A 25,803-nucleotide genomic window follows, 5' to 3' on the forward strand; every position below is an offset into this window, starting at 1 on the left:
TGTTTTTAATGGGCTGCTAAAGTTTTAAATGTTCAGACTTCACTTGGAATGCTTACAGTTTCTCCTCTGAATATTGTGTGGATGTTTTACATTCAGCAGATTCTTGTCCCAGGAGATAAAGGTTCCAATTCCCATAGCACTGTCCAATGCTCTAAACACAAGCATTGCACAGTTCTGCTCAAAAATTAATTTCATATGACGAGTTAAGCCAAAAAGTACTTAGAGATACCTCATGAGTAGTTTTAATGCTTCCATAGTTTCTGAAGGACATTCAGTTTCTCTGCTGGTTGGACTTTTTAAACTGAGGAGAAAATTGTTTTACTTTTTTCTTAGGAAAATCTGACTCTTAAAAAGGCAAAATATCAACCAAGACTAATACATTTTATTGTTAATCCATTTACTTTTGTTTAATCAGAACTCACAGAATAAGTTATCTGTTCAATATATGCGATATAGATTAATTAATTTGGTTTTTAATTGAAACCCTGGGTGTTCATACAATGAACTGCTAATGAAACTGTGGTAATAGATGACATTTGATCTATCTTTGTTGCGTGCTCAATCATGCTAATGATTTTTTGGTTGATGGTTAAAGAATGCGTAATTGTATGTGCAAAATTATGTTCATGTTTAATTATATTGTAAAACATTTTACAGACACCAATAACTTTGAATTAGAATTGTGTTGAAGTATCTGGAAAAAAAGAGCTCTAATTGCTCTTTTGCAAGAGTTGCAAAACCAGTATTCTCAGTCATGTGAGAGCATTTTAAATTGGAAATGGACATAGAATTTATTTAGATCTTACTGCTGCTATTGAGAATAATGATTAATAAGGACCTTGTTTCTTGGTCCATCTTTCTGTATCAGGTTGGTGCTGAAATGATTGAAAATCTTGTAAGCATTTCATAATTGTTTTAATTAATTTGCACTCTACAACTCTTTCTCATTTTAATGAAGCTATTTTATTTAGCTCACTAGTAGTTATTTTATATCTGATTTTATGGTTGTAATTACTGTATTATACTTTAATCCACTTGTAAGTGCTGTTCACTGGGCATTATAATTAATTAATATATCTTTTAAATAGTATTTTTATGTTTTACTATGGAGAGTATATTTGCATGCTGTTACAGAGTTCAAGATCTTAGCGAGAGTTGAGACTGACTGTAAAATAATTTATAAATTCCTGACTGCTTGTAAGTACTTTAAATAGCCAAAACTTGCTGTTTTCATGGCAAATTAAAAAAAGAAAATGGAAAGGACAGAAAAAAGATATGTCACATGATAGGGAATCTAAAAAGTGTTAGGCATAAACCCTTTTATGAATTACATTATGATTTAGAAGAACAGGCTAGAGATGTCCAGTGATGGTACCTAGAAGTTTCTTATCAAACATGTTTTCCCTGTTGTTTGTTGCACTTGGAATATTAAGTTTGAGATCCACCAGGAAACATGGGGTTTTTCTTAACTTTTAACTAGAGGGCTAGATCTTTCTTGATTGCTATTAAATATTTTTTTCCTAATATTTTCCTCCATTTGGTGTTACATACTACAGAATTGTTGCTTCCATTTGATTCCATGAGACAGCTAGGCCTTCCCTTCCCTCCTCTAGTATTTTCTTCTTTTGCCTTGGTGTCAGTGTCTTGGGCTTATTAGCATATGGACCATTTCTTTTGTTATGATGAAGATACTTCTCAGTCCTAGCTATAAGCCATATGCTTAGTGAGCTAAATTTAAATAGACCATTATCTTTAAATTGTAGGCCACGGGGAGAATGTAATTGGTGATACTTCTGGATTTCTGCCAGTCATATTTTCATTTTTAGAACTTTTCAGTATATTTTTTAATGCTTTTATTGTAATTTTTTCACAGTGGACAATTTTTAACTAGTTATAAAAAATAAACTAAGTCTGCAACAAGATATAATCAGCATGTAAATATTTGACTTGGATCCCTTCTATTACTTGAAGTGGAACTATGTGTCATGATGAGATCTTGTCTTGAGGTGCACATTTATGATCTGTAGAATGTCTTCAGCCGCAAGGAACTTCTTTGTATATTAGTAAAAGTTAATTTACATAACTATGAATAACTCATTGCTAAGCTGTAGTCTTGACAGAATTCCTTTTGTTCAGAATTTACATTGGGTGTTATCAGACCTTTTCTGCATCTGGCAACATCTGGTGTTGAGATTTTACTCCATACCTTTTCCTTTCTGTCCCATAAGCATCCTGGCTTTGAACAATGTAGAAATTACTCAGAAGGAGAGACAATTAGATTAAAAATTAGCTTTCAGCAAATGAAAGCAGTCATAGGCTGGTGACAAGGTTCTTTCTTTTGGACTGCAAGGTTCTGCATGTGGGAACTGTAACATAGGGGTGGAATGCACCCTCGGTCAGCTTGCACCAAGTCAGGTGGGAATGTTGATCTGGTGGAAGGTAGGAAGATCTTGGAGAGGGATCTGGACAGTCTGGATCAGTGGTCAAGGCCAGTTGTGTGAAGTTCAACAATGCCAAATGCCGGGTCCTGCTCTTTGGTCACAGCAATCCCCTGCAGCACCACAGGCTGGGGCAGAATGGCTGGAAAGCTGCCTTGCACAGAAGGGCCAGGGGGTGCTGGTCAACAGCTGGATGAACATCAGTCAGCCTGTGCCCAGGTGCCCATGGGCCAGTGTAGTCCTGACTCATATCAGAAATACTGTGTGTGACCAACAGGACCAGGGAAGTGATTGGTACCCCTGTACCTGGCACTGGTGAGGCTGTACCTCCAATCCTGTGTTTGGTTTTGGGCTCTCACTGCAAGAAAGGTTTTGAGGTGCTGGAGTGAGTTCAGAGGAGGGCAATGGTGCTGGTGAAGAGTCTGGAGTCTGATGAGGAGCAGCTGAGGGAGCTGGGTGTGTTCAGTCTGGAAAAGAGGCTCAGGGGAGACCTCACTGTGCTCTAAACTGCCTGAAAGAAGGCTGTAGCCAGATGAGAGTCAGTCAGTTCTCCCAAATAACAAGTGACAGGACAGGAGGGAGTGACAAGAGGAAGTTGTGGCAGGAGAGGTTTAGATTGGGTATCAGGAAACATTCCTTCATCAGCAGGATTATCAAGTACTGGAACAGGCTTCCCAGGGAAGTGTTTGAGTCACCATCCCTGGAGGAATTTAAAAGATGTGTAGATGTGGCCCTTAGGGACATGGTTTTGGTGGGCTTTGCAGTGTTGGGTTGATAGTTTAGTATCAAGATGTTACAGGTCTTTTCCAGCCTCAATGATTACATGATTCCATGGAAAACAGGAGTGCTAATGTGTTTCTGTAGCCTGTTTTTGTATCTTAACGATAAATGCAAATAAAATCATTGTGCATGCAAAGGGCAATACCAATAAGCTCCTGTGGCAAAGATTGGCTTGTTATTTTACTTTCCTTTTGCTTTGGTATCAGAGCAGTTACTCTTGCACTTTTTAAGAAAAATTGTGTGACTTTTCATGATAAATACCTTTCTTCCTTTTGTGAACTGAAAGGTCTCTTTATGGGCAATTATTAACTTACCTGCATTTCAGATAATTTTTGACAGTTAGCTTTTTATGTTTACAATGAAATATGTATAAAATATTGAAAAAATAGAGTTAAAAACAAAGTATTCAGGGTATGAAATACCCCTGAAAAATAAACTTTAAGTAATATTCAAAATTTCAAAAATAGGTCAAACATCAGAAAATACTGCTAGGATTGATAGGAGTCTTTGTGTAAAGGTGAGCGCCCAAAGGCTAATGTTCTGAAATGTTGAATTGTACAGATGGATATGGTGACACCATGCTGTGCCACAGTAATTTGGCATTTCAGGCATAATCTTGCATTATTTTGCAGTTCTTCTTTGCATATGTGTAAGCTTGCCTAGGGACTCATTCTAACACCATCCTCCTGTCAGGACAGCAGTTGAGCGAGTTATTTTGGCAGGTTGTTTCTGTCCTTAACTGTTTAGTTCATGATTCTCTAACCATATAGATTTTAATTTTCAATTCAGTGAAATAGCATGAGATGCTGACATTGAACATGAAGAATAAATATTTTATGTGCATGGGCACATCTGGTATGAGTAGCATCTGTTTAAGGTAGCTAAATGTGATAATTCAAAATAATGTAACTATAAGTGTATTTAATAAAAATTTTAATAGTTATAAATGGTTTTTGTCTACAGGTTATCTATTTTTGACAGTGTGCTATTTTGGAATGCATCTCTGTAATATATTTTGTTTTTTAATCACAAGACTTCCTTCATCCAAACTTCATGTGTAGATTTATTGAAAGTGTTGGGAAACTTACAAAATGTAATTGTTCTTTCTTTTGAATTTTGATTGAAGAATTATTTTTTTAACTGTAAAATAATTTTGCTATCAGAAACTGCAGTGGAAGTAGTTTTTATAAAATACTTGAAGTCTTAAAGCTGACAGTAATTATATATCTTCTTGTTCATTGCACATACATACTTATTTTCACTGAAATGGAAAATCTAGATTTAGATTATGCCGGTCCAAATTGCCTTTATCAGCAAATTAGCTTCTGCTTACAATTACTTGCAAAGTAGGAAGAATTAGCTTCTTTACTCAATACATCTTCTATTCCAGTTTTGCATCAATTAGGTCTAAAGCACAGTTTAGTAATCCATTTTTCAACTTGTTTGGACTAGAAAGCAACTTTCAAGAAATTCATTATGCCCATTAACTACCATAGTTAAAATATCACAACTGGCACAATTTATTGTTCTTCATTACTTACTTTTAATGGCTACAAACAGCCAAATGAGAATTGTGTCTACTGTGCGAAGAACAAAAATGTTGTGAATTTGTGAACTTTGCTTAGAAATAAAACTGCTTTTTTTTTCATAGTAGTCTGTAATGTAGGTATCCAAAAGTTACATTCAAATAATAAATTTAACCCAGTATCTCATTTCAGTGTATTTAACTTGCAGCTAAATTTTTCTAAAGCAAAGGCAGCTAAAGCAAATTACAATAGTAATTCAGCTTTTGGTGTGAATAAATGATCTAATAATAACTAGCAGAGGACAGGGCTCAAAGGGTTGTAGTGAGTGAGGCTACATTTGGCAGGTGAACATTCACCAGTAATGTCCTTAAATGTTCAAGTCTAAGGCCAACTCTATTCAATTTTTTTATCAGTGATCTGGATGCAGGAGTTGAATGCACCATTACCAAGCCTGCAGGTGATATTATACTGGGGGACACTTGACCCTTGAGGAACAAGATGCCTTGGAGAGAGATCTTGTTAAGATTGGAGCATTGGGCACTCATCAGTGATTTATTTAAGATTTGAAAATTTAACAAGAGCAAGATACAAGCTCTGCAACCAGGATGAAGTACAGTAATTTCACGATTATAAGCCGCACCATTTTGAATAAAATTTTGATCCAAACCCTAAGAGCGGCTTATAATCAGGTGCAGCTAATATATTGATAGGTTCAGAAATTTGCTAACCCAGAAGTGCAAGCCCGCACGGCCCTGAGCCGACCCGGGCTCTCACGGCCCTGACAGGGGAAAGCGGGGCCGATCCAAACTCGCCCAGCCCCGGCAGGGGAAAAGCAGGGCCGAGCCGAGCCTGCACGGCCCTGAGCTGAGCCAGTAAACTCCGCAATCCCACGAGTCTGTTACTAATGGCAACTTTGTGAAAGTTGCACGTGGATCCTTGCTGCGAAGGAAAGTGCGACTTACAATCTGGTGCGGCTTATTTATGGAGGAAAAACGAAATGTTGCTGACACCCCAGAAGTGCGGCTTATAATCGGTGCGGCTTGTAATCGTGAAATTGCTGTAATTCTGAGCACAGGTATAGATTGGGAGAGGAGGGGCTGGAGAAGAGCCCTAAAGAATGGGATCTGGTTTGTCCTGGCCAGGAGGGCAGATCCCATCCTGGGATGCATCAAACACAGCATCAGCAGCTGTGAAAAGAGTTGATTTTTCCTCTGTATTCAGTGTTGGTGCAGCATCACCTTGAGCACAGTGTGCAGTTCTGGGCCTCACAATTTAAGATTGTTTCTATATTTGTTTATCTTTGTATTGAGGAAGGGTATAACTTTAGGAATGTGGATACCAGGTCTGCTGAAGACTGCTTTAGCCACAGATAGAGGGGAGGCTGACAAATGCTATGGAAAAATACCAGTGCTTAATACATTTTCATTGATATTTTGTTTTCAGTTATCATTGGAGACAAGATGTGATACGTGGACCTTTGGAGTAATGTGTTGTGATGTCTTATTAAAAAAAAAACAACAAAAAAACCACCTAATTTTTGATTGTTTTTAAAATCTAAAAGATTTCTATTTCCAGCTTCCATATTGAACCAACTGTTATATATTTGCTGACACTTTCATATAGCCAAAAATACATCTTGAGGGGGAAAAAAATGAACAGCTTCAGTCTTTATTATAATTTAGTATCACTTAACTTCTGTTACCTTAATCTCTAGGTAATGTTTCCTGTAATAGTGCTGCCATACTCTTGGGGTTATTCTTTTAATTAATTTAGTGGTTTAGTGCCTTTTTAGATATTTCTTAGATTTGTAAAGTTTGGAAGATGAGCATTTTACTCATTGTTTTGGCTGATATTATGCCTCTGTGAATGTGGATGAAGGGATGATTCTGTATTTGTATACAGAAAAACAGTAGGAAAGTCTTATTTAGGCTTTAACAAAGACTTCTTGTCATAATTTTTTCCAAAAGAAGACATTATAATTTCTGCAGTATTTGTCATCTACACCATGCTAATGTCATATTTGAGCCTGTTGACTAAAGGTTATTAACAGAATGTCTATGATCCTTTTTGCAGAAAATTCTCTCCATATAGACAAACCATGTAGTAGATTAGTTCTGTTAGCTCCAGCAATAACCCTTGCAAGTAATTATCACAGCTTTCAAATAGTATATGTTCTACAATAAACACAGTGTGTGAGTGTACTGGTTTAGAAACCATTGATTTGTATTGGTTTTATTTGCCTTTATCTGTAATACTAAGAAATTATTTAAGCTGCAAATTAGTTAAGTTTTCTCACTCTATTTCTTACACATTAATATCATTTTGTCTTGTCTCAAATGCGACCTTTACGTGTCCTTTCCTTATATTTTTTACCACCTTAATTTTATAATTTTCTTTTTTGATTGCCAAAATTTTATATTTGGAAGCCATGTTATTATGTTATTTGGAAACCATTTTTTTTTTATTTTTTGGAGTGTTGCCCCAAATAATTTGTAGTCTAAGAAATTAGTGAGGATATATATACCTACGAATTTCACGTTATAACTTTGTGTATTTTTGTGGTATATTGTAAAACTCTGATCTTAATGTCTTTTTTAAGATAGGGCAACTCAGACCAGGTACTTAATCCATCTAGTGTTAGAAAAATCAGTCCAGTGTAATGTGTAACTAATTTATATTTCAGGTGTTCTCATTTGGTTGTGAGAATTTGCATGCACCACCACAAGTTATTTCCTTGAGATTGGAAGAGTATTTTATTGTTTTAGACAGTGCACTTGATACTTCAAGATTTCAGAAAGGTTGCAGTAAAATACCTGTTTATTCTGTCTTCAGAACAAGTTCATAGGCACTTGGATCAGCATGAGGTGAAATACTTGCAGTTTGCTTTCCGTTGGATGAATAACTTGCTGATGAGAGAAGTCCCGTTACGGTGCACCATCAGGTTATGGGACACATACCAAGTAAGTACTTTTTTAAACCTCCATATCTCTGGTAATGTGTTCTGGATATGCCAGTATCTTTGTGAGTGGTTTTTGTGGAACTTTTTGCTTTAGTGTCATCTGAGAATCACCGTAATAAGAGAAAATATGTTCAATGATCACCACTACTTAGAAACATTTCATGTCTTCAGTCTTTTTGCCCTTCAAAGCCAAGCACTTGATGTCATGATAGTTTATAGTACTAAAATGAACACTTACTCAAAGTTAATGTCAGTATTCCCTTCTGTCTCTTCAGAGAAGTGAAACATTGAATTGTGCCTAATCAATGCCCTCCATCGATTCTGAGTTCCAGACTTCTTATTGTCCATCTCCTTAGCTGCTCAATCCGTTATTAGCTTTCAGTCTTCAGTTCTCAGCCTTCGTTCTTTGTCATGTCTCTGTCTTACTGTTTGTCCAGACAAAACTTTATGTTGCTGACCTCTTGTTGTGGTAATTATTTTTCCTCAATAATTTCTTTATCTATTGTCAAAGAATTGATATTTGAGAAAAGCAGTTTACCCATTCTTAGTTCTATTGCTTGATGTTCCAGTAGCTTCTGGTTGCAATTTTTGACTAAATGTTTATTTGTTATTGAAGTTAGTGGGGGGAGGGGAAAAGTAATAAGATTTTAATTATTGTAAGAATTTTCAACAGTATTAGTAAATATAAGATTAACTCATAATTTATTCCTTGTAAAGAGATGTAATATCTTTAAATATTGTATTTATATCTACTCATTATGTAGAAACATTCTGTTAGTTTCATACACTTTAATGCCAAAATGCCTACTTAGATCATCTATCCAGACCTATAAAAGAGGTGAAGAAATGCTTGCTCTTCATTTAATGAGTCCTGTCTGTTGTTTCAGTGAAGTTTGATGGTATCTAAATCTGATAAAAACATGTTAAGGAAAGAACATGTTAAGGAAAGAGGAATCTATCAGTTCTACTAAGAGATGGTATCCTTGCTGAGTTTATCTTCAAGAAATATCTAAATTGAACATGGCTATTGTTTCCATCTGAGGTTCTTTTGCCTCCTTTGTTTCATTACAATATCTGTTATTCATTGTGATATTTGTTATTACCTGTCATTCTATTCCAATGTAAAATATTTATTCTTTATAAGACCTTCCTGATAATTTGAAACATTGAGCTATTTAAAGTATTTTGCTGTAACTAATTTATCTCCTTTTGAACAATTTTTGTTGCTTTTGCTGCAGTATTTCTGTCTGAAGGTTTCCTGAAGGTTTTTTACCATGCTGCCTCTAGCACTGCACTTAGTACCTGATCATTAGCCTTATCTATATGTTAAAATCATGTAGGAGAGCCTCCTTAATCCAGCTACCTACCCATATATGTCCCAAAAATAGATGGTTTTGACAGAATTTCAATTTGAGCTCATCTCTGAACTATGATTCTATGATAACATTCAGAATTTTCCTTTGAAAATGGAGTCTGGGGTTAATTTCTCAAACTACTGCCATGCTGAAAGGGGCCCTTCTCATTGCTAGTCCATAGGCACCTCTCAAGTTGCACTTCAATGGGATCTTTATCTGTAATAAGTGCTTCTGATAATTTAATTATGATTTTTAAAAAATTCTATTGCATTTAAAGTACTATTTAAAAGCTTAATGCTTAAGTCTTTGCATGGTATTTCCAAGGGTATCTTTTAAATCAGGGTTTCTTCAAAGTATTTATATCTAAATACCTAAATGGAATTCTTATACACAGAGTGGGGACTGTTTTTTCATATTAAACAGGCTTAAGGAGTAATTCTGTGTTTTGACTCAGCTGGTGCAGCAGATCTGTGCTGTTTTGTAGGTTTCATTATTTAGCAGACAGTTCTGTATGCATGTCTTGTCTAATAGTGTATTTAAAAGCCAAGGATATCTTAATGTAGACCCCTTTTTCTGAAACAAATTCAAGCGATTCCTCCAGTTGCTAATCAGATTTCAGTTGTGCTTATATTACACTGATTATCAGCCTATAATATGGATCTTTTCACCCTGATACTATGGATAACATATGCAGTGAACCTTCAAGAACCAGTAAAGAGCCATGCAAGTTTTTGCTGAAGTGTTAAGCAATAACATTACAGATTTTTACCCAACTTGTCGTTAAGCCTTTCTGTTGCCTGCAATTTCTAACTTAATTGTTTACAACTTTTGTATTGGCAGTGCTGCTTTCGGAGTGGAAAACACTTCAGAGACGGTTTTCTTGTCTGTTTCATATTTATAACTGTGAAGCCTGTTATAGGCCAAAATGTATCTCTCATTTAGAGATATATTGTTAAAGATGTATTTTAGAGGGTTTGGCTGTGGATGGAACTGTGATGGTGGATTTGAAAGGGAGCTGTAAAATGAGTAAAGGCAAGAAATATAATTAGCTTTCCTGATAGAGATGGCAGGACCAATCCTACTAATAATTGTAAGGGCTGGATACATGTTTAAATACTTTTCTCCCTGTACTCAAAGGCTGGTGGTCCTGTTATCAGGCTTGCTTTTGCTACCTCATATGTCCTAAAGAAGTAAACACATGGGAGTTCTGCTTAAATTTACACAGTTTTACTGTCTGCTATTTCAATGGGTACTTAGGATGTGCCTGTACTGATTTTTACCCCCTGATATTCTTGAACTACTGTAAACAGAAATAGCTTTACCTGCACTTTTAGTTCAGAAAGGTGAACTAGTCATGTTGTTCATGATCATGGAACTTTAACAGGGACTACAGGCATTAATCCCTACACTGTTATTGTCAGGCTTTTGCTCAGGCTCTACCTACCTTGTTGCTCCTGGGTGGGGATGGGGCATTTTGAAGGCCCTGTTTACAATCATCTCGAGTCCCAGTGTGTGTCATGATGTGGGAATGGCATTGGACCAGCATCAACAGCAGGTTCAGGATGGGTGGGACAGTCAGATTCCTTCATTAGGAAGGAATAGGGAGGCACGTGGAACTGTCAGATGCCTTCATGTCTGCACCAGGAGGATATTCTGGCTCTGTTTCCTCCAGAAATCCAATGAAAAGAGACCAGTAGTGCCTTTTGAAAGAGAGCAGCAACTGCTGTTTTCATGGAAAATAAAATTTCTCTCTCTTTTGTCTTCCTCTCTCCCCATTAAAGCTGAAACCATACTTTGCTTTGCCAAGCTACCTGTTTTCCTCTATTTCAGTGGAAAAATAAATATTGTGCTGTTTAAATTCTAGATTAGTGATTCTCACAGCAGGCCCCAGTTTCTCATGAACTGCAGCAGAGGCATTTTCTGGGGAATGACAACACACTGAAATAGTCTGCTGTTGTGTGTTTCCTAGTGTGAGAGATAACTGCTGTTTGCTGGAGGTGTTGGAACTGCGTTCTGTCTCTCGGTATTTGTTACTGTTCTTCCAGTGACTTTCGTGAGAATAGAATTGGACACTTTAATGATGTCCACCTCTGTGGTGGAGTGTGTGGCAGTAAGAGTACTCTGGCTGGAGTCATATTCTCTGTCTAGTTTAATTTAGGATTCATCAGTCAGTTGTTAGAGTCCATGGACTAGATAATTGAACTGATCCAAAATACCTGTATTTGAGCTAGTTAGAGTTGAGGGGAAGACAAATTTGGAAAGGCTCCCAAATCCTCTCTTCTGTAAATATCTGTCATTCTGTAACTGTATCTATGAAGTCCACTAAAATACATCATTGTCTTCTGAAGAAGAACTGTGTCAAGTAGAAAAAGTGCAGGCATTATGCGTTTTGCTTACAAAACGTGTTGAGAAAGCTTTTTAGCTGTAAGTATTTAGTTTGATTTATTCTTTAACCTGAATTGCATTTTAATGAGTGAATTATCCCACTTCTTCACTTGTTTCAGACCTTGTTCTTGTGGTTTTTTGGGTTTTTTTTAATGCAGTAAATACCTTGTAAATTATTTCAATATAGAAATTGCTTGTTAAGTTATACCCAAGACATTTAAAATTTAAATCCATAGAACTGAAACTGTTTAATATCAATGTTCATGTCCACAAACCAAAATAGTGTAACATAAAACCTGAGTTTTATCTTTTATTATATCTTGCCTTTTTATTTTACATGTTGTCATCGTTTTTGGCACAAAGGATTGGTAAGATGAAATAGCACGATGGCTGAATTATTCAGAATATATAAGTGTTTAGCATATTTCTATGGACTTGCAAAATGCAAGTTAGTTTTATATTTGGTCCTTGACAGAAGGATGCTTTGACACTATTTTAAAGATTGTTTGCTATTTGAAACGGACATTTGTGGGCTTCTAACTTTAAGTCAAGATTCACCATACTGTATTAGAAAAGGTGGAGACACCTCAATGCTCAGCATTGGTGCTGTTTTACTCTAGATAAGTATTTTATATTCTTACAGCCAAATCTCAGAATGTATCCTTTCTTCAGACTAAGAGATTTTATGGCAGTTTCCACTGAAGTTTTCATTTATTTAAATTCTTAGAATGTGTGTTATCCTTCAGGCACTTCTAAGATACACTGTTTTCATGTAGCTGTGTACTTCTGTCCTGGGGGATAGGAAGCAGTGCCATTTCAATGGTAGCAGCCATTCCCAATTCTTCATCCTTTACTAGAAATGGCAATACAGGACTCAAATGTCAGTGCTTGTATAGCAATACTCGGAGCAGCACAGTGGTTAGTTTTGAGTATCAGTATTTTTTCACAGCTTAAGTATGGAGTTCAAAACTACATTTGATTTGTAGGCAGTTCGCAGCTGAAAGGAAGTGTCTAACAATGCCATCAAATTATCTGCATGCACGATAACAAGGTATTATACTGACTGGTGTTTTAAATAGGATAGGCATTTTCATAGACCTTAATGTACTTAATTTTATTTATTGTTCATGTAGAATGGAGTGGATGTAATTTTTATTAAAGTGTTTGCCTTCTGGTCTGATGTTCTCACATAAATTACCTTTTTGTACTGTCTTTTGTGCAGTGATTTCTCTGTGTAACTCACCATGATAGTAGTACATAATTCGCAGAAGAGACACCAACACAGGTTGCAGAGCTAAAAACTTGCTCAGAAAAAAAGAAACTGGAATAGGAAAATAAAGTAGCAGCTACGTGTGTTAGTTTTCAATTCTAAATGCGTACTGTCATATGCTGTGTGAATGTTTAGAGTTGAAGTGTACAGCCTAATATTTTCACCTGCCAGGAGGCATTTTTGTTTCATACCATTTAGCTGACTGCTGTATTGCCAACTCACCAGTAAGTAGCTGATGCAGTTGACATGAATAATGCACTCATACTCATTGGAAACACAAAGCCAGGGAGGTGAGGTAGGTACTGTTTACAATACCCTGCTGTCCTACTTTGCAGCATTGCCCTGTTCCTATGTGAGGAAAACTTTGCTGTTACCAAGGTACGTTAAAACTTATTGTGTAAAATTAGGTGCAAATGAAAGCATTTATAAAATCTTACCATGTGAAATGCAAAACAAAGATTAACAAAAGACATGGAAAAAGGCAAATAATAACACCCATAGAATTTGACAGTAGTAGTGAGTTGATTTACTACTGTCTCATTGCTGAAATAGGTTTTTCTTCTAGTTTCTGTTCCCCTCAGCTCCTTGGCAATATCTGTTAGTTTTCTTCACATTAGGGAAGTGAGGAGGCTGATGAGTACCACAGCCGGTGCAAGGGAGAGATGATGAGAGAGCAGAGCTGTGATTTCAGCCCTCATGTTAGATCAGAATGATTGCTTGTCCTTATTTGCCATCTTTGCAAAGATTTTCTTTCTTGGTAGGTAGTACATTTCTCAGGTTTCATCCCTTAGACGAACTTCAATAGGAAGCACCTGTTGCTGGTATGCTGGTATGTATCTTTCTTCCTGAAATCCTGCAGATGGGTCTAGAAAAATGCATTTTTTTCCTTCTTGGAATTTATTCTTTTTTCTTAATCGAGGAGACCAATGCTTTCTTTGCCCAGCATAAACACTTTTTGTCCCCCTGGAAAATATAAATGTATTGACCACTATTTATATCTTCCTCTCTTCAAGGAAGGCTGAAGTGTGTTTTTAATTTCTTTGACTTAGTGTTCATTTTTATTTTCATGAATCTCGTATTGGACCTCATGCCTTATTGACCAATATGGTAACAGACATATTTGTTTTCCATTTATTTGTTGGTATCATTTACGTAGCTAATCCCTAGGTTTTGATTGAGGGGGAATTTTATTTAAAAATAGGCATCTAATGTTAAGTTTTAAGAAATAATATTGGTACAATTTGCCAGAAGTGCTGAGAATCCAGAAATCATATTAAGCTCATGAAAAACTGCAGAAGCACAGGTTTTCTCTTTTTCCAAATGGGAAGTAGATGTCTAAGTCTAGGGAATTATGAAAATAAAATTTTGGTTACATAAATTGTAACACCACCACCTCTTGCTCCTCCTTCACCCTGCCCACCCCCACCAAAAAAAACCCAAATGGGCGAAATAAAGAGTAGGAAAAACGTTACAGATAATAATGATTTTTTTCTGGCCATAAGTCATTGGAATTTAGGAAATGTTCAAAAATGCAGTAATTGTTTTATTCTATGTTTCTATTTTTCACATAAACCCAATCAGTGAATTTCATTCTCTGAACATGAGAATGATTTAAGTGTTTTCCAGTAGAGTTATCTTGTGTATAGTGGTTATTAAAAAAAAAACCAAAAAAAACCCCAAAACTCAATTAAATTTGAAACTGGAGCACATTTCTCAACAGACACTGTATAATCTATACAAGAAAGTTATTATTGCTGCTCTGGTCTCAATCAAAGCCTTAAGCCACCTGAGACAAGACACTCAAAATCAGAGTAAATTTAATTTTGTATGGCCAGGAATTTGGATTGTGTGAGACTTCTCACTGTTCCAGTCTTGTCTTTTTGGACGACAAAGATCCTTGAACCAGGTTAGGTTAAGTGAACAAAGACATTTAGATGACAACAAAACAGTGGGGACGGTATATACCCTCCCATCTTCTTCTATTAGCAACTTCATTACATATTTATCTCTTATACTGATTTTTTTAAAATGCCTATTGAGTATTATTAAATATTTATCTAATTGTTTTAAAGTATGCTGCTTAAAGCATCCTGTGGCAGTGGGGTTTGTTTTGTAATTTCTTTATGCAGCATGAAAAGAAATTTTCCTTCTTTGATTTAACAAAAGATTCTTTTACATTCACTTACACTTATTTCTTTGATAAAGAGAAATTCTGTCAAATCATTCTTTATTCACTTTTTCCCCATCAACTGTCTCAAAATTGTTTTCTGTCTCTGTATACAATCACTCCTTTTACAAGCTGAAAATATCTTTACTTACAAAAGCCACTTTGTGTGCTTTTTGTGCTTATTTCTGTTGTGTAGTAAATGAAAACTTCTTTAACAGTTGAAAACACCATGGATTCATAAATGAGATTTCTTTCCTGTTTTTTTATTTTGTTATTTATACTCTTTCATGAATTTCTCCTGTCAAAGGTGAGGACTTCAGGCAATTGTTCATATTTGGTCCAGCTTGGCTGTCTTAGTGGTTTGTGCCATGGATGACATCAGATGTTTATGCTTTGCAGTGTGTATATCTAAACTGAATTTAATTTGTCATTTTATTATTCACTGGCACAACAGCTTTCTGAAACTTTTTGAAGCCAACTTTATTTTTTGCCAGTAAAAGCTATTCTGAATAATTTTGCATCTCTACCAAAGTAATATTTTTCAAGACCACTTATTATTTTAGTGAAAAACACAGATTCTGTTCTGTTCTTTTTGTCCTTTTAATTCACGAACACTTTGTCTCTCAATTGACAACAGCTTAGAATCTGGCTTAGTTACCTTGTAGGAAATGTCTGGACATATGAATATTTGATATCCAATTACTAAGATGTAGGTAGGATCATGTCTTTCAGATTTCTAGACATTTGTTAACATTTGAAACTGGCCAGTAGTTAAATGTTCTGGAGTAGGGGAGACAGACATAGTGGGGTATAACCTTTTCTTCCAGATGTAAATGTGAACATGGAAGTTTAATTTTCTTAGGAAATAAAAGTAACAATACCATGTGTCTTGGTAGTGACTCTTCTTGTCACTACCTGCCATAGACTGTAAGAGAAAACAGCTCCTGGGTTAAAAAGCACCAGTGTCTTCAGGAGGCTGTACTCAGGTCATGCCTCTACTTTTGATTCTGCCACTTTTGATTCTTGTTTTCTCTTGGGAATTTTTTTAACTCCCTACCTCAGAGCTGGAATTCACTGTCTTGCTGTCTACTGAGCCCAGCCTTGATCTTGCCAACTTCCATTATAATTCAAGAAAATCTTTTCACATTGTTCTCTTTAAAAGTAAATGTTTATAATGTTATATATGGTTTAAATCATATTTAGTTATTTGGAACCATAGAAAGACATGAAAAGTGAGAGAAGAACTTTTTATTGCAAGACTGGCAATCCAAACATATATCTGTTTTAACATAATGTCCTTGTTCTAACTCTGCATTCATTTGGAAGTTTCTCAGTCCCTTTGTATTCATCAAATCAGTATTTTCTTGTGTCAAGAGAGTTCTGGTATGTCAAGCTTCCATTGAACTTGAGCAATTGAAAAGTTTTTATAGTTTCTGAATCTTTTTCAGATAACCGAGTGTCATAATCTTCTACCAAATGGATAGTTACCTTCTGGAATAATTTTGTTGCCAGGGCAACCTTCCTCTGGCAAAAGTTGTGCTCATTAGGAATTTATTGTGGCAGGCAATTATATTTCAGTGGTATAGCTGAAGTCACTAGCCTCATATTGTTTGCCTTGTGTTAAGTGCAATCTGGAATAATAGAAAACTCAAAGAAAAGAAGGTAAGTGTGTTAGTAAAAATAGAACCACACTGCTTTAACCATACATATATATATATATGTATGTATGTATAACTTTATGTACAGTCTTTAACATGCCTAAGGATTATGTGCAAAGGGGAGAAAACCAAATTTTTTCGATAGTAATTCAGCTTTTCAGTGTGAATTTAGAATACCCTCATTCTTATATGAGAGTATTTTGTGTACGAATATAGCTCACAGGTTTTCTCCTATAATAGAAAAAAGCCAGATGGTATTTGTAGAATTACAACGGTGTGTTTATATCTTTTGTTGATCATCCAAGTCTAGTTTGGTAGTTTTTCCTATTTATTTTGCAGACAGACAGGGTTCCCAAATTCTCAGTAAAAGCAGACTAAGTGAGTCCTGATTTTCTGCTGACCACATTTTAGCACAGAGCAGTGTGCACATTCAGCTTCCCAGCTCTGATCTGCTGTTTCACTAGCACTGGCAGTAGCAGATATAAAACTGACACTAGCAGCCTCTAGGAGATGCTTAAAAATGACTCCACATAACAGTTGAAGTTGTTAATTGGCACAAATGAATGCCTTTGAATGGATTTGCATATTACTTGCCCATACACAGTAATTTCTGTGTTTAGAGGTCTGTCAAATCCAGAATTCCAAAGTTCCTGGTCCTTCCTTCCTACCAGTGGGTTTACTGTGGACAGCAGAGGTAAGATTCAGTTTGAGATATAAATGCAAGAAAACAGGTGTCTTTCTGTAAGTTTGTATTCATTGTTGTATTGGATATCTAAGCTTCACCCAGTAAATAAACTCAGGAGCCTAGAGAGAGATTTGGAGTGATTTATGAGATTTATGGTTTAGAGTGGCTCATCAGCTGAATGCCTTTTTAGGCTCCATTGAACATATTGACTCCATCTACATTAGCTTTGTAGCATAAGTACACAGCATGCTGGTAGGCACTCAAATTTAAAAATCTTCAACTCAAAATGGAAGCTCTCTGCATTTTTGCAGAAAGTGACTTAAAAGTCTTTTCATAATATTAGAAAACAATTATGATGTGAAATTCTTGACTACTAGATCAACTGTTTTAATGTGTGAATAGGAAATATGTTTGTGTATTGCTAGTTTCTGTCCTTTATTCTTTGGTAGCATTCATTAACATCAGGAAAGATTCAGTGTGGAAAACAAAAGAAGGGAAAAATAAGAACCCATGCTTTTTTATGAGAAAGGTATTTAGAAATGCAAAAACTCGGTGATATGTCTAGGGAAGCCTGTAGGTATTTCTAGGTTCAAGTTCTTTAGGTAGCTTCCAGTACTGTTGAAATAGATGTTAATTTTTCTGTGGCTAAATGAAAGTTGATTGTGAATACAGAGAGAAAGTACTTTTTCTTATGCTTAGTTTATCTTAGCTTGAAGAATGTGAATGATCCCATTGACTTCAATAAACTCATGATTTTTTTTTTATTTAAGCATGTACTCTCAAGTGCTTTATTGATCAGGATCTTGATGAATGCATATAGAATACTTGTAGAATGTTAGATACAGTGTAGAAAACAGTTTGTTTTGCTCGACTACTTTGAAAAAGTCAGTGTTTCTAGAAAAAGGCTTTATTAAAATTAATATTGTTCTCAAAGAACAAAGTCTGGAAGAGAATTGTGTTGCTATACAGGAAGACAAAAAGGAAAATTGCCTTTCTTACATCTCTATGCTCTTTAATGTTATGCTCCTTCCTCCCATAGAACCCTTCCTCAATGAGCTTCACTGGTATGTTTTAAGACTACACTACAATTTGAAGTTGTTTAGTATTTTAAATCTACTTAGTTCTCTTTTCCAAAGCTCCTGTTAGTTGTGTCAGTTTTGTTATTCATAGAAGTGAGCACTAGAAACTAAACCAGGACTGCCGTTTGACTTTTCCCTTTTTGTTTGATGTCTTGTTGTTGTTAAAATCTGAACAAATGTACAAAGGTCCTAACATGTTGTACAATTCTCTGGTTCCTTGTTTCAAATATATTAAGACATCCGTAGCTAATGCAACCTGCACAGACAATCTATTAAATGTTAAAGATAACTTTGACTCTTTGCCACTGTGAAAGACATAATACCTACAAAGACAGCTTTGGGGGAGAGCAGGGAGGAGAAAGGACAAACTAATAGTTGACAAATCCAGTAAAATTTTCACTAAAAATAGCTTCTTTATAGCCATGTAGATCCTTGTGAAGGGCATCTGAAAGTGATATAATTACTGTTTGTTTCTGGTATGCACAACCTCATTAGAACTACGTGAAATAATAGAAATCTTATCTTCTTTTATCTCTCCAGTCCTTTAGCTCCTAGTAGTGATCACTACTTCTTTAATATTCTGGCTTTTCTTGTATTCCTGATACATGACAGTCTTGTGCTTTGCTCTGCCACTTGCATTGTCCTTGGCTGTCTATTTTGAGAGCTATTCTGCCCTTTCTTCCAGTCTCACAGGGCTTCTTGGTTCTTTTTCACTCTTCCTCCTCCATCCTACTCATGGGTGATCTGAGGCTTTCTTACAACTTCACTGTCAGCTTATGCTGAAGATTTGCATATCTACTTTTTTTCCCCTGACCTGTCTTCCTTAGTTAAGATAGGCGTTTTAGAACGTCTGTATGACAGTTCTCCTGAGATAGTTGGCGACAGTTACTGATACCAAGAATTCCTCTTTTCCTCAAAAAAGCTCTTGCTTCTCTTATTTCATAACTTTTTTTAGTAGAATCTGCATAGGATTTTTTTGTTCAACATATTTTTCTCTTACATTTTCCAGACAACCTGTGCTGTACTTTCCCCTCACAGAATTTCAAACAGCACAATTCCTATTCTTTTTTTTCAATTTTCATCTAATACAAATAATATGAATCTGTTGAAATCAGATAGAATATGGAATTTTCTTCTTCTGTCATTGCTCAGATGTTCCATTATTCAGTTCCTTCATTTTCTTGTCATTTTTCTCTGTAAGTATTCGTATGGTTATCCCAATTTAGTTTCTGTTCTCCCAGCAGTAGTTCAGAAACAGCTGATCAAAAAACTCCAACTCTTTCAAATTGTATATAAATCTGATAAATTTTGGCTGTTCTGTGCTTAGTTGGAATTAATTTTTTTTGTAGTATGAAACTGAAATAATGCTATTAATGCTGTATTGTGTAGGTGAATGTGAAGAAGTTCTAAAGTGATGCTTAACATGGCATCAGATATGGATGATGGTTTTCAAGTTAAATATGATTCCAGCAGTCTTCTGGGCTGTCTTTAGTATGCATTATTCTACAAAATCTTTGCCACCTTTAGCTATTAATATACATTTCTACACAACAGAAAACTTAATGGAAATCTTCAGTTGGGCACCAGTTCAGAAATAAAGTTGTTCTGATTATTGAGATCTCTGAACAGAGTATATACTGTGAAAGTACAAATTGTGAAATATGTAGTTAATATACTGATTATTCTGATTACTATAAAAATCAGTTATTACTAATAATTATGTATTTAAAATTAGTGACTTAATTTGATGCTTCCATCTTTTGTTTTAAATTTTGCCTAGTCTATTTACCTTTTTGAAAACATATGTCTGTGAATGAACATTCATTTCTTTTTCAACCTTTTTGGCTACATCCTAATCCATTTTCACTGTGTGTACAATAAACCATTTAACAAACTTTTACATGGGAGTCAGTGGAGAAGATTAATTTCATGTAATTCAGTTGTCTTCAATAATGTTCTATAGGGTAATGATGTCTTTCAGTGAAGCTAAAATTCAAATTTCTTTTAAACACTCACTCAAGACTAAGTATAATATCTGAATCACAACTTGAGCATCATTACTGTGTTGCAGTACTGTCATGACTTTGTAAACAATGAATGAGTTTACAAAGTGAAAATAGCTGTTGTGGGAAGCATCTTTCAGAGATGCTGACTCTACATCTGCTGTTGTAGTTTTTGGAAACTGTGACTGGTGCTAGTTGAAGGAAGATAAGTTTTTATTCAAGCTGGAGATATGTGGGTTAAATTTTGGAACTGCATTTTTCCACAGTAGGGAGGGAAAAATAGGGCTTGATTTTTATTTAATAAAGAATTTAATTGTAAGAAAGAACAGTGTAGTTTATATGGCTTTCTCAGTTTGTATTAACCCTGGTGTTTGAGAAATACTGAATTGATCCAATCCCATAGAGGTTGAATTGTGTGTTGCAAATGGTGCAAGTCTCTCATTCATGTATACTGACAGAGGTTGCAACAAACGCCTTTGGAAACTTCATTTGAAGGTAACTTATGAAATGAATTTAAAAAGTGATACTTTTTTTTTTTTAAGTGCATCTGGTTGAACTAGTAATTTGTGAAGTTGAGCAATATCTTTTTCTCTAATGTTTCTAGTGGGCTATATACTGAACTTATCTACTATTATTTTGAAATGTTGAATATTGTTACACTAAGGATACTTCAGCCCACTTTACCAGAGTAATAAAACACACTTGTATTTAGTTGATTACTTTGATTTCTTTTCATTCCATTTGTGGGGGTTCACAGTGCTTTAATTTCACACAGACTTGCTTTAATTTCTCTCCACTGTTTTAAGCAGCACTGACAATTCACCGATCTTTCAACCTTTATTTCCAAGTCCTTCAATTGTAGCTTTTGCGTTTTCCTTGATTTTTTGAAATTAAAAATGTTTTCTCTCTCCAGTACCACTACTAAGTTGTTATTTTAAAGATATATTTTTTCCAGCCGTAGAAATGAAAACTTCCAGCTTTTTTGAGCAGTGTGTTGCCATTAGCCATGTTGCTGGTTGTGAGATTTGAACTTGGAGGTGTTTATAGACAATATCCTTTAGGAACATCAGCCCAGACTGCTTTTTACTTCCCATCATCTCCTGTTACCTTCAGTTACTTGCTAATGTGAATGCTGACATAACCCTATTAAATCCATTTTACATAATTCTGGATTAATTAGATATTATCTCAAGGCTAGTAGTGCATTTTATTATTATATGGAGATAGTGCAGTCTACCAACTTAGTCACTATCTAATGTTAGTCAGTGCATCTTCAACATCTGCTGAAAAAAATGGAAAAGCTGTGCACATTTTACAATAGTAATTTCCATCTATTTGTTCTTGGTTAACAAAAATTCACATATATCTAGATTTGATGACATTGCTGCATCATGATTACATGATAAAATACATGATAAAATTAGTAATTTATTTTTGCAACCATAAATCAGAAACTAGCACAGCAGATCACCTTGTCATAGAAAGAGCTCTGGTTAGTCAAGCAGGGCCTGCTTTTCAAAAACCCATGCTGACTATTCTGGAAGTTTTTCAATTTCTGTTTTAGTAATTTATTTCTGTATAGCTCAACAATTCCAGAAATTGTAATGTAGTTTTTCATATATGTAAAATAGTTACAAATTCCATGCACATTTTTAAAATATAGTTGCATCTTCGTGAGAAAACATACAGGTAGTTGTGCTTCATTTCTTGTTAACTTATTCTTTTGTGAGATGACTGTGTTTATAAATGCCATCATCAGATGCCATTCAGTTTATTTCAGTTTATATTTCTGTGGAAATTTGCATTTGAAAGATGTGATACTGGTGCTTTTCAATTTAAAAACATTAGCATCCACTAAGGAAATTGCAATACCTGCATTTGGAAGAATGACGTATGTTGTGCAAGCTGATGGATTGTGTTAATCTAATCAAACTTAAAATATTCTTCTTCATAAACCCAGTAAGCATTTGAACTTATATTTTATGCCTTTTCCTAACAGAAAGTAAGCACTGATAACACTCAAAGCATTTAGAAATGAGAATATTAACAAATATTTTTCTGGCAAGCTGGTGTACAACTGTGAGTAATGAACAGGAAAACCTATATCATGCTCATCAGCAGTAATTAAAATATAGTTTGCAAATTTACAGCTGATACTTTAAAAAGAACTAAGGTACATATTTTCTTTAGTTTTTAGTATAGTATTTCAATCAAAGATACTTTCCTTTTTGTGGATAGCTGATTAGTATTGATTCATACAAAGCTCACATTACCTTCCTGTGTGATAATCTTTCAACCTGCAGATTAAGTCATATTTTAAAACAGGGATTCATTATAAGAGGTTTATTTCTAAATTTGATGTGATTTTTTGCCCTTCTGACTAAAAGGACATGTTTAAATGTAATTTTATTTTAGTATACTTTAGATACAGTTAGTTATTTTAACTCTGTTGCTACTTTCTGTTGTATCACATTACTTCAGAGACTGAGCACAGAGGAAATATTGACAACTTTGGTGATTTATTTTTAAAATGTCAAGTTGGAGAAAAGGTACACAGAAATACTACTATTGGGGAGCAGATCAAAACAACCCCACTAAACACATTTTGAAATTTAAAGCATCCTTGGTGAACCTTTTCTTGTTATCAATTTTGAAGTAATAAAGTTGCTGAGTAGTTATCAATTCAGAGAAGACAGTGCAAGCCTCTGGGAAGTACTAATGGAAAGGTATTTTGACGTACCACTATTTCACTTTATTCACTGTGAAGGAACATACTTTGTTGATTAGAAATTTTAAAAAGGCGAATTTCAGTTATTTAAAATGCACAGTAAATGAAGTGGAAACAAATCAGATATTCCTTTATTTCATATCTGAACAAAAGGGTACAGTAATTTCACGATTATAAGCCGCACCATTTTGACTAAAATTTTGGTCTGAACCCGGAAGTGCGGCTTGTAATCCAGAGCGGCTTATATATGAACGATGTTCTGAAAGTTGCCAACCCGTGAGAGAGAGCCCACAGCAGCCCCAAGCCAAGCTGGAGTCTGGCCAGCCCTGGAGAAGCGGCGGGGCTGGCAGAGGCGGGCCAGGCCAGCTGAGGCGGGCTGGCAGAGAGGCGGACCGGGCCAACAGAGAGGCGGGCCGGGCCAGCAGAGGCGGGCTGGGCCAGCAGAGAGGTGGGCTGGGCCAGCAGAGAGGTGGGCTGGGCCAGCAGAGAGGGGGGCTGGGCCAACAGAGAGGGGAGCTGGGCCAGCAGAGAGGTGGGCTGGGCCAGCAGAGAGGTGGGCTGGACCAGCAGAGGGGTGGGCTGGGCCAGCAGAGAGGCGGGCTGGGCCAGCAGAGAGGTGGGCCGGGCCAGCAGAGAGGGGGGCTGGACCAGCAGAGGGGTGGGCTGGGCCAGCAGAGAGGCGGGCTGGGCCAGCAGAGACAGACCAGCAGAGAGGTGGGCTGGGTCGGCAGTGTTGGAGGGGCTGGCAGTGGTGGGGAAGCCCGACAGTGCGGGGAAGCTCGGCAGAGCCGGGGCCAGCAGCGCTGGCCAGGGCGAGCAAATCCGGTGGTGGCCGTGCAGGCGTCGGGTGGGGGCGAGCGAGCCTGGCAGCAGCGGCTGGCCCTGAGCGGCCCCGCCGAGCAGCAGTGCCGAGATGCCACCCGGCCCCGTTGGCAGTCCCTAGCAGGCCCAGCCCACCCGGCCCCAAGCCAAGCCAGTAAACCCCGCGATCCCGCGGTTCTGTTACTATTTGGCAACTCTATGAAAGTTGCACGGGGATCCTCACTGCGAACAAAAGTGCGGCTTAGAATCCGGTGCAGCTTATATATGGAGGAAAAACGAAATGTTGCCGAGACCCCGGAAGTGCGGCTTATACTCAGTATGGCTTGTAATCGTGAAATTACTGTATTATCTAGTCGCATAACAAGTTGAAAGTTTTCAGATCAAAATACAGTTTTAAGTTGGTGAACAGAAAGTATTGCAGATGTCTGTACTTCTTCTATGTGTGCTAACTGTACATGTGTTAAGTAGTATTATCATAAGTGATCAGGAAAGAAAAGTGAATAACAGAATAGGAAAGACTGCAGCTGGTAAAAACATATTCAGAATAAGCATGGAACTGAACTTACAAACCAAGAAAAGCAGAAAGACCATCTGAAAGTGACAAAAATGAATTCCCATTCATGTAATGTGACATGGAAAGATTTGTGTAGTAAAAAGAAATCATATTCTGCTACATAATCTTTAACCATGAACTGTGTGTTGTCAATTAGAAACGAGAACTGGAGGTCATAATACTTTTAGGAAAATGTTAGAACGAAGAAATGAAACAGACTCTAATTTTACCATTATATAAATCTATGGTGTTCCTATGGAACAGGTTCCTATGGAAGTCAAGAATAAGTCGGTGAATTGCACCTTCAAGATTCCTTAGCCTGGAAAAAATGACTGAGAGGAGAATGTAGCATAGGTGTACAAAGTCCATGTGACATAGGGAAACGTTTAGTCACATCTGAAAACTTTGTCAGGTCCAAGCCTAAGATAGTTCTTTACACAGTATGCAGTTTAATTGTTGAACTCTTTACTACAATACTTCCTGGGTCCTGAATGTGATATGGATTCAAAAAGGGACAGAGGAAACTTGTGAGAGAAAAATCTATCATTAGGAATTGAAGCAGATTCCAGTATGTGGATCAAGATACCTCTGTGCTATGGTGCTGGTGGATGGGAAGAAGTTACCTAAAGATTGCACTTCCTTGAATTTTCCCTTACTCAAAGGCAAGATATGCAACCTAAATTCTTTTAGAGTAGCCATACTGGGACTTTGAAACTCTGTTGACAACATTTGCATATATTCCACATAGAACAAGATCTTTAGGTTAGAAAGGTTGAAGAAAATGCTATTTTTTAAACAATTTTTTACAAACTCCATTTGATTCAAGACTGTCCTTCTTCACAAGGTGAAGAAGACCTCTAGGGTCTAAGGAATGCAAAATTAGACAGCATTTCTTTGTCCACACTATTTTTTAGCTTGCAATATTGATATTAAATTTTTCTGCTAATTTAAATATTTAAATAGAATTGAGCAATGTTTTGCTTCGTGAGATATTGAAATCAGTGTTTTCTATGTAAATTTATTTTGTTTAAAAGCAATATTCTTAGATGTGTCCTCTTTTACTTTTCAAATACATTGAAAACTCTTTTCTTTGGTCCACATTCATTTCATTTGAGCACTTGGCAATATAACACAGTTGGAAAATTTAACTTCCTTGTTTGATCTTCAAATATATGAAGAGAGTTGTGAGGAGAGCTGGCTTCTTCATTCAGTCCAAGTCAGCAGGATGCTTGATTAGCTGACAAATAAATCAGCAGAGGAAAGTGTCAAGAAAAAAATGGATACAAATATTTTGCATGTAATATGATTTGTATTATAGGAAAATTGTATATTTGATTCTAATTAAGAAAGTCTTTAAATAATTATTCATTGAAGTTCTTCTTTTTAGTGGGATAA

The 25,803-nt window shown here is 36.1% G+C and overlaps 1 protein-coding gene across 1 annotated transcript in view; it reads left to right on the forward strand.

The window, feature by feature from the left end:
* Positions 1-25,803, forward strand: part of TBC1D22A (TBC1 domain family member 22A) — a 140,923-nt gene that overhangs the window by 61,501 nt on the left and 53,619 nt on the right. The window contains exon 11 of the mRNA XM_033058598.2: positions 7,577-7,704. Coding sequence (XP_032914489.1) covers positions 7,577-7,704 — 128 coding nt within the window. The remainder of the gene's footprint in view (positions 1-7,576; positions 7,705-25,803) is intronic.

Source organism: Catharus ustulatus, chromosome 4 (genome assembly GCF_009819885.2).
Source record: "Catharus ustulatus isolate bCatUst1 chromosome 4, bCatUst1.pri.v2, whole genome shotgun sequence".
Taxonomy (NCBI): domain Eukaryota; kingdom Metazoa; phylum Chordata; class Aves; order Passeriformes; family Turdidae; genus Catharus; species Catharus ustulatus.